General features: G+C 48.8%; 1 protein-coding gene across 1 annotated transcript in view; it reads left to right on the top strand.

Annotated features, from left to right (window-relative positions):
- The window catches only part of ABHD17C (abhydrolase domain containing 17C), a 31,785-nt gene continuing 29,297 nt past the window's right edge, over window positions 15,132-17,619 (top strand). The window contains exon 1 of the mRNA XM_021407783.1: window positions 15,132-16,277. Coding sequence (XP_021263458.1) covers window positions 15,745-16,277 — 533 coding nt within the window. The 5' untranslated portion in view covers window positions 15,132-15,744. The remainder of the gene's footprint in view (window positions 16,278-17,619) is intronic.

Raw genomic sequence — 17,619 nt, 5'->3', positions numbered from 1 at the left:
TTCATTGAAAATTGGAGTGAACAGTTCTGTAAGCAGTAAGGATCAGACTTGCTGGCCAGTAAAGCATGAAAAGTGTCGCTCAGCAGCCAGCACAGGACTGAATCTCAGACAGCCTGGGCCCAGCCCGTTGCAGAGCTGGGTTTTCTCCACATTTGCCGCTGCCCTTCCAGGCACTCAGGGCATCCCCCGTGGCCAGTATGTGGGATTGGGATGGGGCTGGACAGGCCACTCAGATGCAGTGATCCCATAAGCATGTGGCCCCCATGGTGCTGGCGAAATGGGGAGAGAGAAATCCCTTAGTGTGGGGCTGCTGATGGGGCAGGCCCTGGGCTGAGTTCAGTCACAAAGTCTTTGTGGCCAGGACTGTTTTCACTTCAGCGGCTGTGCCCAGAATAACAGGAGCAGGATGTCAGTGGGAGCCCCCAGAGCTGCTGCAGCACAAACGCTCATCAGCCACTAACAGATAATGTTTCCTGTCTCCAACCTTTAAGGCAGCATTGTGGGCCGAGCGGATAGAAGCCTTCCTCTCTCTCTCCCCAGCTGCGGTCTCCAGCTCAGGCAGGTGGAACGGGGCAGTGCTGCCTGCTGCTCCATCAGCTCTGGATGTTCTCCAGATGCCACTGGGGACAGCTGATGGCTCCTGAGAAGGAAAACAACGCACCCACAGAGGCTCACAGGAGCGATTGCTGGCTCCCCCGCCTCAGGAAAGCAGCGCTGCTGGTGGCTCTGCCCAGAGGCACCGCCTGGGCACGGGCCAGACCTGAGCGAGATGGCCGGGCTGGGCAGGCAGGGGAGCCCGGAGGAAGGAAGTGAATGAAGTCAGCCCCGTGATCTGCACCAGATGCGTGCTCCTGCTTCACTGCGAGCTCATTACCGCTGACCGCATGGTGCCCCGTGTGCCATCACAACTGCTGGGGGCAGCCAGGCACGGCGTGGGTCCGCCTGTTCCCAGAGCTCCCATGCAGCGCAAGCACTCCTTCCCAGAGCCTGGGGAGAGCAGCGGCAGCCAAATGAGTAAGGCAGGAACCTCACTGCTCGGGCAGCCGTGGTGCAGCATCAGAGCGTGGTGACTTGCACTGATCCATCTTGCGCGGTGGCTGATGTGAAGCCGACACCAAAAATGTTGGGTGGGTGGCGACCGCAGGAAATGTTTGCATTATCAGGATATAGAAAGTCATGGGGTTTAAAGGGTACATCCACCAGGGAGGAGCTGCTTAAGAAAGCCTGCTGCTAGGACAACTAAACAGGGCTCTGTGGCAGCTAGGCCCTGTCCCTGTGGGCCTGCTGGCCGCTAGGTTTGTCCCTATGCACCTCGTGGTGGAAGTTCTGTCATCACCACAGCTCCAGTCTGCGCCGTGGCTGAGGAAGGAGGAAGTGAGATGGGCTGCGGGAGCTGCTGACGCCCGCAGATGAGGTGAAGGAGCTGGGGCTCGGCCTTTCCACCTCCTCTGGTAGCACTGGTTTGCTTGACAAAGTAGCAGCTGGAAGGAGAGCAGACGCAGCTGTGGGGTAGGAGGCCAAGGGAGAAAGGCGAGAGGAGGAAAGACCACTGCAAGGACGCTCGCTCAGCCAAGCCAGCTGCAGAGCTCTTGTGGGCTTTGTTGTTGCTGTTGTTGTTTAATTGATTTTTATGCTAACAGACAATTAAAGCGATCTATTTCTTTCTTTCTTTCATGTTTCTCTAGTAATGAGTCACTTCCTGGGGGTGGAAGGGAAACGGCATTTTTTCTCAAAGCTTCAGAACAGCGTTTTGGCATTTGGCTTTGTGGGTTTTTACTTTGCTTGCTTGCCTGCTTGCTTTCAATGGAGCAGCGACATTAAGACAAGCGTGGAAAAACAAAAAGCCAGAGGCTGCTACCCCCTGAACTGCTGCTCTTTGCCCACAGGGACGGGTGTCCGCGTGGCGGGCGGCCCAAGGCAGCACACAAGGTAAGGGGTGCTGGCTGCCAAGGCAGCAGACAGCCCTCCCACCAAACTCACCCACAGATTCTGATGCTTTTTCCAGCTCCTGCACGTCACTGGTGTCAGTGCCTGTCTGCTCCGCCGTGCACTGACCTTTTGCCTGCCCTGCACATGGAAACTGGCAGTGGTTTCAGTTTGGTAAGCTGCATGCCTTGGGGCTGTAGTGGATGTAGGGCAAAGCTGGCTGTTGTCCCCAGAGCTTACGTGTTAGTAACTGCTGCTGCTCGGGGGAAGCCCAAGTGTGAAGCAGTGGTGAATCTGAACCTTTTTTGCTACAGAGCTGTAAGTAAGAAGTGCTTGTTAGAGCGTGGGCTAATAAAAGTGGTCATGCAATCAAGGTAATTTGATAGAGATTAGAGCCTAATTAAAGGCAAAGAAGAAAGAGGGCTGCCAGCCTCAGTGCTAAGCACACACACAGAACAGCACGCGCTGACAACCAAGAGAAGCACACTGGCTTTTTGGCACCAAGCAGCAGCAAACCACCTTGAAGGAGAAGCCACTCCATCCCAAAGCTTCCAGCCCCAGCTTCACTCCGACCTGTCTTGCCTGTGGGTTGGGATGGGCAAAGCCCCAGCACTGGTAGAACAAACAGCAAAAACTTCCATTGACATCAGTGAGTCCTGGACTCATCTCACGGCCTGTTTTGTTTGTTTGTTACGCATTTCCTGTACTGCTTAGCTTCCAGAATGATTTATGCCTAGTTTCTCAATGGAAAAGGAAGAAAACATATACTTTCAGAGTTACTGCTTGTGTGTCACGCAGGAAATACTGGTCTTGGTTGAACACTGGCGTAATTAAGCTGGAAATCAGAGTCAGTGCAGTTATTTCAGATCCAGAGAGGCTTGTTTCACTGCACTATTTAGCCTGTTGTTTTCCTCACGCATTATGCCAGCATTACTGGCTGGGGGAAGTGAAACATTTACAGGGCCAGCATTGACCCAATGGACCTGGCAGGAAATCCCAAAGGCGTGCTGGGAGTGCACAAAGCGCATGTGCTCCTGTCCCCAGCTCTTTTTGCTCGTCTCTTTGTTCATGGTGCAGTGCTCGCTGGGACCCTTAGACCTGCATGAAGTTCAGTGACACCTGGAGCTAAGTGCTAACCCTTAGTCAACAGGCACATGGCCAACATCAGGCGCTTGTAAAAGGCAGCCAGCGTGATGAAAACAGCTTCACTTATTCACAACAGATTCTATTAACCCGTTCCCAACTAAACCGGGGAAGGGCAATAATTCCACATATTAAAACAAAAGGAAGCGAGGGAATACTGGTGACTAATTTCCTTCAAACCACGCCATGTAGGTCATCGTCACAGGTTGTTTGCTTTGCTGACCAGCCTTTAGGTAGATACTCATCTATCAGCTGTTATTTTCTGCTGTGAATTGTGGTTTTCTGCCCGGCAGCAAGTCCAATTTCCAGGGTAATCGGGAAGCCAGCTCGGATCTACGCAAAAGATGAACTGTGTTTCCTGCAACTTTATGCCTCTAACGTTACCGGTTGAGTAACAGCCGGACACAATCGTGTCTTCTGTAAGGAAACATGCCAGCAGTTGTTGCCTAGAAGTGAATAAAAAGTACTTTTGCTATTAAAAAGGTTTCGTATGATTTGAAGCTGCAATAACAGTCCTGTCCAATCAAAGCCTCCCCTCCTCAACAACAGGATGCGCTGCTCTGTTTAAGCAAGGAATAATATTGTTTTAGTCAGTACATATGCTTTGCTTCCTGTTGGGAGTATTGCACAAAAAAAAAAACCCCTATTTTATTGCGTATCAAATAACTAAGCCAGTGTGTATTTACAGACTTTATATACAGAGATGTTTTCTAATACCATTTGTGTGTAAAGAAAGTATAAGCTAGCGTGATGTGTTTGTTTAGCCGTCTGAGCTACAACAAAATGAAGGAGAGCACCCTCTAAATAAGAGACTGCGTTGCTGTCAGTACTAGCAGAGCCACGTATGTTGAGGGTCTGGATGCTCCTGACTTACGGTCAGAGAAGTTTACTGTCAGAAAACGTTCATTCTGGTGGTACGAGACCTTTCTTTGCCCTTCGATCTCCCGGTTGCTTAAAAGGCAATTACTGGGAGCAATGGCAAGATTTAGCCTGAGGACTTCTGCATTTGCCCCCTGCTAATGATGTGCTGGGATCCTGTCATCTGCCAAGACACCAGCAGAGCAGCAGTAACTCTGATGCCTGTCACTGCTTCCTTCCTTCCTTCCTTCCTCCCGTCTTGGGAAGTCTGCTCCTCCATGTCAGGCTGTACTAACGAACAAGAACAGATTCTGAGCTCTGTGTCTTGCAGGGAAAGCACCAGCTGGGCTGACACCAGTGAAGCTGCTTGGCTTTGACCCTGCCCGAGGACGATCCACAGCCACCTCCAGGTAAATGCCCTGGGGCTTCTCTTGCAGCCAGGCAAGCCCTGCTGCAATTACCATCACAATCACCCTTGCACTTCAGAATGGGGTGCCTGTCATAGCACTGACAGCAGTGCTCAGTGCAGCCCTGTCACAGTGCTGGAGGTGCAGGCAAGAAGTCAAGGCCAGAGACAACTTCTGGCCTTGCAGATATAAATCAAGGCTGTGCTGTTGTCTCAATTTATATATGTAAATTCGTAACTATCTATCCATATGTCTGCAGAGGGATTTTAATCAGAAAACTGTCCTTATTTGGAGATCGAGGGCTTCATTCATCCTCTGAAGACTGACTGAACGTCTCCTGCCAGGAGAAAGGGGATGCTATGCCACCATCCAACCCCGGGTTTCCTTCTTCCTGTAAATCAGGAGCCTTCCTTCAGCCCAGCAGAGTCAGCAGTAAACTCGTGGCCAGGCCAGACCACGCTTCTCCCAGCACTGAGGGTTTTCCTGTGACTAAAACAGTGCACGTACAGGGAAAAAGTTTAAAAAGTCTCAGGGGCAACCGCGTCCTTGAGCTTCGCCTTATCCTCTTGCCACCTGAATCAAGTCCCCGAACACTTCAGCTCAAGCCGTGTTCAGCTCCTTTATCACTTACACCCCTTTTCCATCAGTTCGTCCTTCGGCCAGGCCTTGCACTGTGGCTAACTGACCTGGTTTCACTCATTTCCGTGCAGATCAGCCAAGTCTCCCAGGCTGGAGAAGTGGGTCACTGTGCAGAGCATACAGGGCCTTAGCAGAGGTGTCCTTCCCTCCCTCTGAGCAGAGAAGCCTTCCTGCTGCCACGTGAAGCTGCCTTTCTACCTCCCGGCCCATGTCTGGTTTCTGCAGGCGCAATGCTGGTAAGCGGTGCGAGGAAAGGGAGGTGACCCAACAACCGTGTGGAGCACGCGGAGGGAGAGAAATGTCACGGGTCTGGCTTTGCTGGAAACGCTTCAGCCCCGAAACAAACACGGCAGCTTGTGGCTCCCCAGCCAGGGGGCTGCTGCCAAACGGATGCACTGCAGTGAGCGCTGACAAGAAACAAATGTACCCGAGATGAAGAAATAATCTTGCTGTTCAAGATTGCCGCAAACAAAGCTGTAAACGTTGCCATTGGGGCGGAAGCCTGAGCTGTGACAGTGGATTTTCCATCCCTCACAAAACCTGCTTTTGGCCAAAATTGTGAAGCAGAAAGCTTTCTGCTTAAAACCAAGCAAACAAAAGCCAAAGATCTACTCTTTAAGCCCACTTTCTTTTTAGACGAGGCTAAAATTATGCTTAGAATTGTATTTCTCACTGCTCTGAAAGGACCCAGTCCAAAAAAACAGGACAGCAGCTTGGTGCATGCAGACAATTTTACCCATTTCATGGAACTATTGAACTGATTCAAGAGAGTACTTCACCAGTTCAGAATGAAAACCAATCCGATTCCTAGAAGAAAAAAAATCAATCCCATCTCAGTACAACTAAAGAAGTGCACTGAACTTTAACCAATTTCCTTTCTGAAACATAGGCAGTAATGGTAACTTGTGAAAACAGACACCTCCCAGGCTGGATGCTTGGAAATGAACAGCAAAGTTCAGGTAACGACATCTGCTGTAAAGCCAAGGAACCCACTTCATCGTGTTACTGGCGTGCTGTGCTCTGACACCGTTCCCTAGAGCAAGCTGAAAGTATTTTTATTAGTACAGTGTGAATGACTCAAGCCCACAGGGTTTTTCCTTCAGTCCCTGAGCGACCGATGGGCAGGAGGAGGAAAACTCTGTGTTTCACATGCAAAGTTTTCCAGCGTCTTCCTGAACTTGTCAGACTTTCCTCCTCTGCTTTCCAACTCTGCAGCACTCCTGCTGCAGGCTGGCCAGGGCTGTGAGTACACGTGGAAGTGATGGCTGAGCAGATGTGTCGAGCTGCGCACGGCTGCTGGTCCACATACGCCTCAGTGGAATCCAAGGCAGCCCAGCATATGGTTCAGGTTTTATCTTCTGCTCAGCCCTCTAATCAAAATTACGATGAAGTTTATCTGCACCTTGGCATTAATTTTTAAAACCTCAAGATTTTAACCGAGAGGAACTGTCTGTTTACTGCTTTTCTTTCTTATAGACGTAGCTGTTGTTACCTCATTAACTATTTAGCATCCGGTAATCGCCATGAGCTTAGCTTGGCAAGATCTCAGGGTTGGAACTCCCAAAGGAAAATGTCATTGGTCTCCTTATCTGATACATTTTGGTTAGCAGAGATTTAAAAGAATCAGTAGCAGACCCTTAATGAGATACGTTTGGCAAGAAGATATGAAACACATATTAAGCTGGTTTACAGCTGTTTCCTTTTTCATTGGTTTTCCCTTATCTAAATGCATACATAACGTTAATCTGCTGTCGTAGTATCTTGGGTTATTTTATTTCTGGGTTTAGCATCCACCTCTCTTGTTATTTAATTTCATTACTGCTACTTCACCAGTAAATAATGAGTATCTTTTTAACTGTACGCCCATCCTCCTGCAATCCAAGTGATCAGCAGCACATCCCTTCAAAAACCCCAGTCGCACAAAGGTGTGAGGGATGACTAAGCTAGCTCCGTTCATTTCTATATTGCCAGAGAGATCATATAGAGAGAGTTTGCTAATTAGATAGAAAATTGTGTGAGATTTTTGGAAAAGCTTCATGCACTTCATAAACCTCCATCATCTTTTCAGTAAGCACATTTCCCCTGAAGTTCCTCATTTACAACAGCAGATGTTGCACAGCAGGTTCACCAGAAAAGGAGGAAAAAGTTATTTTTCCATTGGGTGGTAAATAATCTATTATTAAGTGAAACGTTTTATCCCTTTAGGGAACTGAGAGTGTTTGCTGCTGTGGGTCACTGCTCACCGTTCAGGGGTGGAGGGCTGACTCGTGGGTAGGGCTGGGTCAGGGCTGACATTCTGCCACACAGCAATGCTCTCGTGGCACCCATGGCCAACCAAGGGGCTGCCCAAGACCACCTCAGCCATCCCAGCTGGCCTACAGCCATGGCAGCGCGTGTCATCCATAGAAAAGAAGGGGTCTGAAAATGGGAACATTCTGTGCTTCCTAAAAAGGCAGCGCTGACCCAAGCACGTCCCTGTACTCAGCGCTGTATTTGTTTGCAGCTCTGCGGGTGCCCAGTGTGTTGAGTGTATTTGAAGTGGAGAAATGCAACCTGATAAGGACAACTGTGATGTTCTGCGCGTTGGTAGGAATAATCAATTGCAAAGAAACGGGGTGAAGAGCCAACAGAGCGAGCAGCAGTAGTGCTGGGGAGGTGTGGAGGTTAGAGGGGGTTGCATGCTCAGTGGGAGCCAGCAGTATCACGCAGCTCTGAACAAAAAAATGAGGAAAAAAAGCCAACATCATACTGGGATAGATCAGTGAAAGTACAGTCTATAAGCCGTGAGATCATCCTACTGCTCTACTCAGCATGTACTAGACCACAGCTGGGGGACCACATCCAGCTAGGGGCTAGGCACTTGAGGACAGCTGTGGGTCAGCTGCAGAGATGGGAAGAATGGGAATGATTTAGAAACAGAAATTTTGAAGAAACGTTGAAGGAACTGCATGAATCAGAAGAAATGGCTGAGGAGAGACAAGGACAAGAATGCACACAGCTGCTATGAAGAGGAAAACAGGCTGATTAATGATGATGTAGATAGGAAAGGTAGTAGTGGGCTTCAATGATAGACCCACATCATTCAGAAGTTAAGAAAAAAGCTGGCAGAGGGAAAGAATGGGTCCACAGCAGAATAGGCTGCCTGCCACTGCCTCACTAAAAGTGCTTCCAAACAGGTTAAAAAGCTTTTTGAAGGAACAGCATGGGTTCGCCTCCAAGCAGGACAGGCATGCTTCCTAAGACACTTCCTAAAAGGTCACTCCATTCTTTTTTATGCTTCTGTGCTTGGATTAAATTGCTTTTTTTTTTTTTTTTTTGGTGAGGAACAAAGCCAGGATGTGCCTTTTCTGCTGCCTCTACTGCTCTTTCCACAGAGAGGAGCATCTCAGGCAGTTTCCCCTCTTTCCTCCGGATTCATTTGACCAGTGCATCTGGCCTCTGCAACCCCCAGCACCACCACCACAGAGGGAATGCAGCCTGCACTTCAGTTCCCTGCTCCCTTACACGCTGACAGAAGTGTGTTACCAGAACAACCAGTTTCATCCTGGCTTTCTAGGGAGAGCAGAGGTGACAGCTGCTTAAAGAGAAGGGAGGAGCAGGTAATACTTGAGAGCTGTGCTGTCTTGTTTCTAGCCTCAAATGCATGCTCCAGATGAAAACATCTGAACCGTTTTTCAGATTCACATCCTTTTCTGTGGGGCTGGTAACGCTCTCAGGCTAGCAGCATTTTTAGTTCTGTACTCTTAAAAACTGAAATCCAAGCTGATTATAATAGGTTTATTTCAGCTGAAGAATGTGGCTTACAGTATGGATTTAAAGACTGTCTTCATTTGAATGGCAGCTGGAAAGGTTCATATGCTTCAGTAAAGCAGTGCTGGTTTGTTGCAGGCAGTAGTATGCATAAGCCTAAATGTGCTTTTCTATTTCAATTACATGACCAGCACTCATGAATGGGAGCCTGAGCTTTATCTGCGCTGACCTTGAAAACCCCCTGGAGGTTTATGATGAAATGAAGCATATGTTTTCTAGCGATCTCTGGAAAATGAAGAAACAACAACCACTCATTCTTGCTGTGGTTTTCTGAGGAAACAAAGTGATGTATCATCAGAGCTTCCATATTACTGCAGGAGAGTGTGGAGGGTCTCTATTTTTGTTCCCTCGCCATACACGGATTTGGCAATGCTATGCAGATACAGAGACTGGGATTGCACACACCACAGCCTCTCCCCTGGACATGTACACACACATAAACCAGACAAACAGCAATTCTCGCTCTTGCTGATAAATCAGATCATCTTAATAGGTGAGTTATTGCAATGAATGAAGTGGATGTCTACAGTTCGGTCACACCAGTGACTCTGCACTACTGTAGACATATACAAATTAGCTTTTAATTGATAGCTTGATTATTGGTCTAGACACAGTGGCACAGAGCTCTGACTCTGCCCGTATTTTGTTCGGTAACAAAGCCTCAGTGCTTGCTCCAGTTTCTGACCCGAAAGAAGTGCATCAGTTACAGCTTCTGGATAGAGAGCCTGAAGAGCTTGCACAACGTGCTTGCTATGGCCACACTGAAGGCAAGGATGGGAGCAGAGTGTGAACCAGCCACTCTAAAGTTAGCGTAGCTGCTGGGAACCCAGCTGGAAGTCTGGCTCCAAGTGAGAATCCTGGACATGGCAGCAGAGTAAGAACTCTCACTGGGGGATATGGTGAAAAATGGTGCACGAGGATGTGAACGCAAAGAGAAATGCACCTGCATGAATGTGCCCAGTAGAAACTGATTTGCCTTTCACCTCAAGTATACTATGACTCTGACTGCAAGGTAGATAGAAAAAGTGGTTTTGATTTCTACAATTTTTTTTTTCCCTGTGGGTTTTCTTTTGTTTTTCTTCTCTCATGCACCATCTTCATGCCCATGTCTTACTATTTTTCACGTTTCTTTTTCCTAAGGCTTTCAGTACCGCTTCATCTCAGTTCTTCCCAGTGTAGCAATGCAGATTTACAACTCCTTTCTTTTCCCATGACACTGCTTACAGTCACGGGACAAAAATCAGCCTTTTCTTGCCAGATTCTGCAGCCATTCTCCCCACCACTCCTGAATGAGTCTAGGTTGCCATTCCCTTGAGGACTAAACTAGACTGGGATTTATTAAACCCTGAGCCCTCTGTTTGATATATGGCCTCAGGCAGTAGGCACTAAGGCAAATAATGCTGCTTCTTTGTAAAAGCACAGTAAACCACGCTACAGAGTGCATTGCCCCAGGCATTCCTAAACTATCTTGTCCTGTGTCAGCAAGATGCTTTAAGAATTCTCTATAGAGCTTTCACTGCTCCATTTTTTCCTCTGCTCCCACCCTGTGCATTTCAATACAGTAAGGAAAAGATTTTGTCCTTAATTGAAATTCCTTTCATCAGCCCAGATATAGCCTGAACAAAGATACTGACATGAAAAAGCAGCCAAGAACATATCTTTAAAACGTCAATTTGCCAGTGACAAGCATAAAATGCAGTCACTGCAAATCAAGACTCTAAATCCCCATTGTATATCACATAGCTGCCACTTCCCCACCTCCCCCCACTATCCCTCCCATAAGTTTTGATGTTTGTTCATCCTTGTTTTCCTTTCCACATTCTTCTCATACTGTATTCACAGCAAATGTGAGGGTAGCCGGGTCTTGATTAAACTCTTGCAGACTTAGAGAAAGCTCTTTTAAACCTTGAATGGTGTCATTTATCTTAGACTTCTACCTCTGGAAGAAATCGATCATTCAAGCTCTGTGAGTTTTCTCTATTTTTCCCTTTTTTATTCATTCTGGTAAAGTAATTGATGCACTTTTGCCCACACAGACCTGTAAATTTAATGCTCCATGAGTTTACATGACAGGAAATTGCTACGATCTTGCTCAGCTGCAGAAAGAGAAATAAGAAATGAAAGTTCTTTCCATTGGCACAATGTAGGGAAGGATACACCCAACAGAAAAACACGGGCTGTCTACTGAGGGCTTTATTTAGCCTGCTTACCACGGGTACTTAATTTAGGTGTTACACCTTAAACTCTCAGCTGCATGGAGACCAGAGTCTGGTGCCTTGGTGGCTGAGCATGCTAATTAATAGCATTTCTGTATTTCCCTTGCACCTTGGTTTGGAAGACTCTATAGTGTGACCTGGACTGGGGGAGACATTTCCTTTCAGTCTTGCTACTGCTTCAACACATTCTGGGACAGGTCTGGAATACATGGACACTAACTTACACAAACAGTAAGAAATAATACTTGGCACTCTTCATGCAGACTTTGTTCAGGAAACCAGCAGAAATGCTCTCAGTTTGGAGTTTCTAAGCAGTCATGAAATAAGATGAAAGCTGCACGCGTGCAGGTATTAGATGTGGACTGTTCACCCAGCTGTGACAGTTCCACAGTTAGAGTGGCAGCAGGAAGTCAGGCATGGTTAATGTACAAGATACTCAATCTTCAGAGTGCTGCTGCCAGGTGTCTTATTTGGCTTCAGTTTCACTGTCTTTTTGCCTATTCTTTTGTCTGTCTAGTGTTCAGGAAAATGAAGTGGAATGCAAAGTGTTCTGCCCCTGTAACTGGCATGGTGGGGCTGCAGGACGTGTTGGAAATGACACAGTGAACCACTGCGTGCTCTTATTTGGTATATTCTCCTCTGTTATATTCATGTTTTTGGTAGCTATTTGAAGACTTCCCATGCTTGCCTGAGTCACCTTGCCATATCCATCACTGCTTTGTTAAAGTCTGATGCTAAAAGTCTCACTGATAGATATTTGAGTTATTTCCCAACCTTTAGTGGGCTTGGCAATTTGTTTATTATTAAATGCTTGAATATTCTACCCCTGAAGGACATCTATTAACATTTGGTGAAGAACTAGGGTACTTCACTGAGTCCTAGTGTCATGCTAGTTACAAGGCACAGCAGTAGGGATATCTTTATTTACAGATCATTAAAAAGATGAGTTCTGCGGTAAAAGGCAGATATAATTGTTTTTCTTGAGCATTTTCACAGTATTTGGTCAAGCGAAAACTATGCAGACGCCTGCTGGCTGCAAAATGAAAAGGAGAAAGAGAAGAGGGTAGTATGGGGTTGGAGGCAAAGAGAGATGACCTGAGAGAGACTGCTGGCTTGGAGCAGTATTACTGAGGGGCACACACAGAGAAAGATCCAAAACGGTCACTCTTCAAGTAGCAGTTTGAGAGGTTGAGCATGAGAAACACTGGCGCACTCTCTATCCTATTTCTGTGCCAACCACAGCGGAGTACCTGGACATAACGATGTGGAATGGAGTGCAGAAGCTTTGCATTCCCTGGACACATTCTCATCCTACGGCAGCTGTCAGTTCTTTAACAAAAGAGGAGGCTGAAGGACAGAGGGAGAAACCTATAAGGAGCCAAAGCATCCACGGAGCAGCCAGCATGACAGACTGTGGTAATAAAAAAGCTCTAAAACTCGTCTAAAATTTTAGGAGAACAAACCAAGCTCTGGGCAGTGCCAGGCACAGGGTTTGTGAAACAGGCACAAAGCCATCCATGCCCAGCATTCCACAGCCACCCCCTCCAGCCTCTGCCCAGCAAGCTGCAGAACAGCCCCAGCACCAACTGGTAAACCAGAAGGTTTGAGACGTGTGTGCCACCGAAGTGCCATGCAAACAATGGATAAAAATTCTCTTCACTTGTGCTCTTTTAAGCACTTGTGCATGGCAAGTCTCTTTTGACGTCTCAGGATAATGGATATGCTCTAAATGAGTGCTAATTTTATTAAGTCCCGATTACTTTACTTTCTTGAGCTACAAACTTGTTGGTAGTGTTTTCAGAGCTATTTGGGAACTCCTTTTTCTTAATTCTCCATCCTCATGAAGCACGATTTCCTTTTGAGTCACTCCCTCTTGCTCCTTTCTTCATTTTATTCTCCAAGACTTTGGCCAATGTTATCATTCTTGAGAAGGCTCTCACGGTGCTGGAACTATTTTATTGTATGAGAGATGGACTGAGATTACTGTAAACTACAGAGAGTGTATTAGGAGAACAATGAAAAAACTCTAATGAGGTTTGCACACCCTAGTTCACTTGAGGAGCAAATTTCTTGACACTTCCCCTTGGAGTCTGAGATGACACTTTAATCTCACTATTAAAAACATGACCTAAGGACGGACCAGGGTGGAGCATGGGAAACATTGTCCTTTTAATTGTCTACTCTGAAGCAGCAATCTACTTATGATATAACAGTCCTTGCCATCTGGCTCCAGGCGAGTCATACTCCCTTTGAGAGGGTTCTGAGAAATGTTACTTTCGGTAGGTGGTACAAGACCAAATTCCAGCTCTTATCTTGGTTTCAGCATGTGTGCAGTGAAAGGGAAAAGCTTTTCTCAGATCTCGCCAGCCAAATTACTTCTCAGGGCATACCCAGGGCTTTCTCAGGGTTACATCAGTCTCCCAGCAGAATATTAATAGTGCCCCTTGTAACAGTGTAGATAGAGTTTGAGGCTATTTGTGATCTCCCAGAAAATTCAAAGGGTTCCTCATTTATCTGTTCTGCATTTTCTTTACCCAGATTGTCCTATCTCACTCTGTGGAGGAATCTCTTTCACAGTTTCATCAGCTGTCTGATTGTTCTGTATAGGCCCAGTTTCTGCCATCCGAAAGAACCCAGAGCACAGCATCACCAGGTAGGATGTGCTTCAGTACTCAGCCAGACCCAGGGGGCCTCTCAAACTCCCAGCAGGACGTGCCTGGGACACAGGTAACAAATGGATGTTCCCTGTCCCCTGGAGGAAACGTGTCTGCAGCAGAGGCCATGCTTTCAAGCTGTTGGAGACACACAGCTGTCAATTTCTCCCTTAACAATCACCATAGACACAATTATGGCTGACTGAACTTAGGATTTTTAAAATTCACATTGTTAATAAAACCAAAGATTGATGTGAATGGGGGTTGGTCTTACTTTCTACATGACAAAGAATTATCATGCATGATTGACACTTCAGTGATTTTAAAAAAAAACAACTTTCTTACACTTAGCAAATGTTAATACTAGAAAAGTTAATCTCACGTTTGTCAGTAATGAAATGACCTCAGCTCAGTGCTCCTGCTGAGTTTTTGAAGCTTTTTTCCTCAAGTCAAGTAAATTATGTGTTAGTGGAGCACCAGAACGGTGCAGATGCGTGTGGTGTGCACCAAAGGGAGGTGGTTGGGTGCATGTGATTGACAGGCTAAGTACAGCTGCATGGCTTTCCAGACACTTGGGCTCCCTATAGATCACACTATGCTACAGGTTTTTGGTGTTTGGGTTTTAAAAAGCGCTCTGAAACAATGGACATGTTCAGAGTTACAGTACCACAACCAATGGTGGCTCTGTCACATGCCTTAAACATTGCTAGTTTTTCCAGTGAATTATTTGGGATGCTGGTTATTAGCCTGATTTTTCTAAGGAAATGAGGGTGAAGCAGCTGCCTCTGAGTCTTATCAGTTCTCTGTGTCTCCTGAAGCTCTTGGCCAAGTTCAGCCACCCAAAAACGTACAGATCTCCACAGCTGCACAGTGTGGGACATATGGCATGCACTACACCAGGAGAGCAGTGCTCCAGCCAGTGAATAATTTTATTCATATTTCCGTGTGGCTATACGAGCAATTCCCTAGGAATGGGGCTCAAAACCACGGGGAAACCCTCCGCCCCAACGGCCTGGTGTGACCAGAGGCACGCGGGGCTGTGAGGGAAGAACGCGGCCTCAGCTTCAGCCAGCCCTTTCCTCAGGGTGACCCGAGCCAGAAGGCTCAGGAGCAGCAGGGAGCGCTAGGGACACAGCCCCGGGGGCGGCACAGCCCTGAACCGTCCCGTAACCGCCTCACAGGGCCCCGAAATAGCCCCAGCGGCCCGCTGCCCCCGGCCGCGCCGCGCATGCGCGAGCGGTGGGCGGCCACGGAGGGGGAGGGGGGCGCCCCCCTCTCCCTCTGCACGTGACCCAGGCCGCGGCGGGGGGCTCTCTTAAAGGGCCAGGCGGCGCGCTGCCCGCGTGGGCGTTCGTGCCCCAGTTTTGTCTATGGGCTCCCTTTCACCTCCAAACTCGCTCCGCCCCGCCCCTCCCCGCGCACCTGTCGGCCGGCCCGGCGCAGGCCTAGGGGGCAGCCGCGAGCCGCGACGGGAGGCGCAGCGTGGGCAGGGCCGGGCCCCCGCCTCGTCCCCGCCGGCACCTGCGGCCCCGCACCCGTAACCCGGAAGCGGTGCAGCGGCGACGAGAGGAGAGCGCCGGGACATGGCCGCTGCCTGCTCCTGTCTGTGCGCCGCGGCCGGCATGGCCCTGAGCGCGGCGACGCGCAGCTGAGCCTCGACCTTGGCGTCCCCTTCTTCCCGCCGGACCCTCCTCCTCCTCCTCTTCTTCCTCCTTCTCCTCCTCCCGCCGCCGCCGCTCGGGGGCTGCTGAGGGCCGCTCGCTGCCTGCGGGGCCGGGGCGGAGCCGGGAAGGGCCGGGGCCGCGCGGGGCTCTGAGCGGGGGCTGCGGGCCGTGCGGGCGGTGGGTGCGTGCCGCGAGCTGCCCTCTGTATCCGGGGCCGGGCTGGGGGCTGCATCCCCCGTAGGGTCAGCGGTGTTCGTTTCTGAGGGGCTGGTTGTACTTCTGCTGTGCGTGATTTGTGTTTATCGGCTCGTTTAACAGCTGCGCTGCTCTCGGTGAGCTGTAGTTCCTCAAAGGCGTTGCGGGAGGGCAGCGGGCCGGCCGGTTTGACTCCATCCCAGCGCAGGTTAGCTTCTCGCCGGCGTCTCTGATGCCAGAACAAGGCCCCAGAATGAACGGTTTCTCTCTGGGCGAGCTGTGCTGGCTGTTCTGCTGCCCGCCATGCCCCAGCCGCATCGCTGCCAAGCTGGCCTTCCTGCCCCCGGAGCCCACGTACACCGTGCTGCCCCCCGAGCAGCAGCAGGAGGCTGGGGCGGCCGCTGGGGCTGCCACCCCCACGGGATCGGGCACCTGCAGCCTGCACCTGAGCGAGCGGGCGGACTGGCAGTACTCGCAGCGGGAACTGGACGCCGTGGAAGTGTTCTTCTCCCGCACGGCTCGAGATAACAGGCTGGGCTGCATGTTTGTGCGGTGTGCACCCACCGGCCGGTACACGCTGCTCTTCTCGCATGGTAATGCTGTGGACCTGGGCCAGATGTGCAGCTTCTACATTGGCCTTGGCTCCCGCATCAACTGCAACGTCTTCTCTTACGACTACTCTGGCTATGGGGTGAGCACCGGCAAGCCCTCCGAGAAAAACCTGTATGCAGACATTGATGCCGCCTGGCAGGCCCTCAGGACAAGGTAAATGTTGGATGCAAGGTGCTTCAATGTCTGTTTAATCCTAAGAAATGCAGTGGCTGCACAGTTAACCAACCCGCTGAGAAGCGGAGGGAAGGGTCTGTAGGTGGTTTGAGTTTCCTTGATGGTGTCAGTGGATGTGCCGTCAACAGCTACAGTGATTTACTGGATAGTTTTGTTTGTTTGAAGGATGTCCAAGCCTTCATTCATGGGCTTTTTCTAGATTTAGGGATTTATGCAGAGGTATTATGTGTTAGCCATTGCTCTGTTGTTATAAATCTGTATTGAGCAGGAGGTACTGCACTGATTGCGGATTGAGCTTGCCAGATGCGGAAAACCCTTTTGTTTGAGATGTCCATTGGTGTAAATATTTCCCAACGTTCATTATGCTTAGAGGTAAACCTGCTGAACCCAAGCTTTGAATTTGGCAGTGGCCTGGGCTGGTGCTTACCAGGAAACTGCTGTCACTCTGCAGTGTGTCTGGCATTTTGCTCGAGTGACGTACATGTCTTTCTCTTTTGGCAACCAAAGCCCTGTTACCAAGTTGGGTAGGGCAGTGAGGTGGAAGGAAAAAATGTTGACAGGTGAGAGCTGGGGATTCTGCCAGGTGGAGATGCCAAAGGAGGTGGCATCCAAAGGGATGTAGCAGCGGTGAGAAGACTCTGGCAAGGCAGCGTGGCAAGTAGAAGCATGGGGCCCATGTCTTTTGGGAATCCGGAACAGAGCTGTTTTTCCAAGCTCCTTGCTGTATTTGTGTAGCATTCCTGGGCTTCTGTCCACAGAGACCATGAGTGACTTCTGCTGTTGCATAAGTGGTTCTTAAAGAATGGAAGAGGGAGCTTGAGGAAGTTTAAGCTGTTGCATTAGGGCAAGAAAAAAGAGCAAAGGAGGTCTTCTTGGCTCTGTGGCTGCGTAGTTGAACTTGGCTTACATGGAGTAATGTCTGTTTTAGGGATATGTGCCAGCTTCAAAAATAGTGACGGGAGTTGTTACTAATTTAGATAATTGGCTTTTCAAGGATCCAGGGATTGGTCAATTGTAGAGTCCAGCTGGCTTTTGATATTGGTCAGCCCAAGTCAGTTTAAGATTGTGGGGGGAAGTTATCCTCTCATAGCAAATGTTCTGTTTGCATGGTGGGTGAGCCAGACTCTGGGTTCATTTTTTCAATACTCTTAAAAATTAAAAACAAACAAAAACAGATGTTGCTTGAATGTAGTAATGTAAGTAATATGGCTTTATGTAAAGAAATAATTTGATAGACTTTGTGCAGAATAGTTGACTAATTGTCACTATATTGCATGTGGGTGATGTAAATAAGCTTTAAGAAAGGAAGACTGCTTTGAAT

Source organism: Numida meleagris, chromosome 9 (assembly GCF_002078875.1).
Source record: "Numida meleagris isolate 19003 breed g44 Domestic line chromosome 9, NumMel1.0, whole genome shotgun sequence".
In the NCBI taxonomy this organism is placed as follows: Eukaryota; Metazoa; Chordata; class Aves; order Galliformes; family Numididae; genus Numida; species Numida meleagris.
Note: the sequence above shows the minus strand (reverse complement) of the source record. Positions and strands in the feature narration are given on the sequence as shown.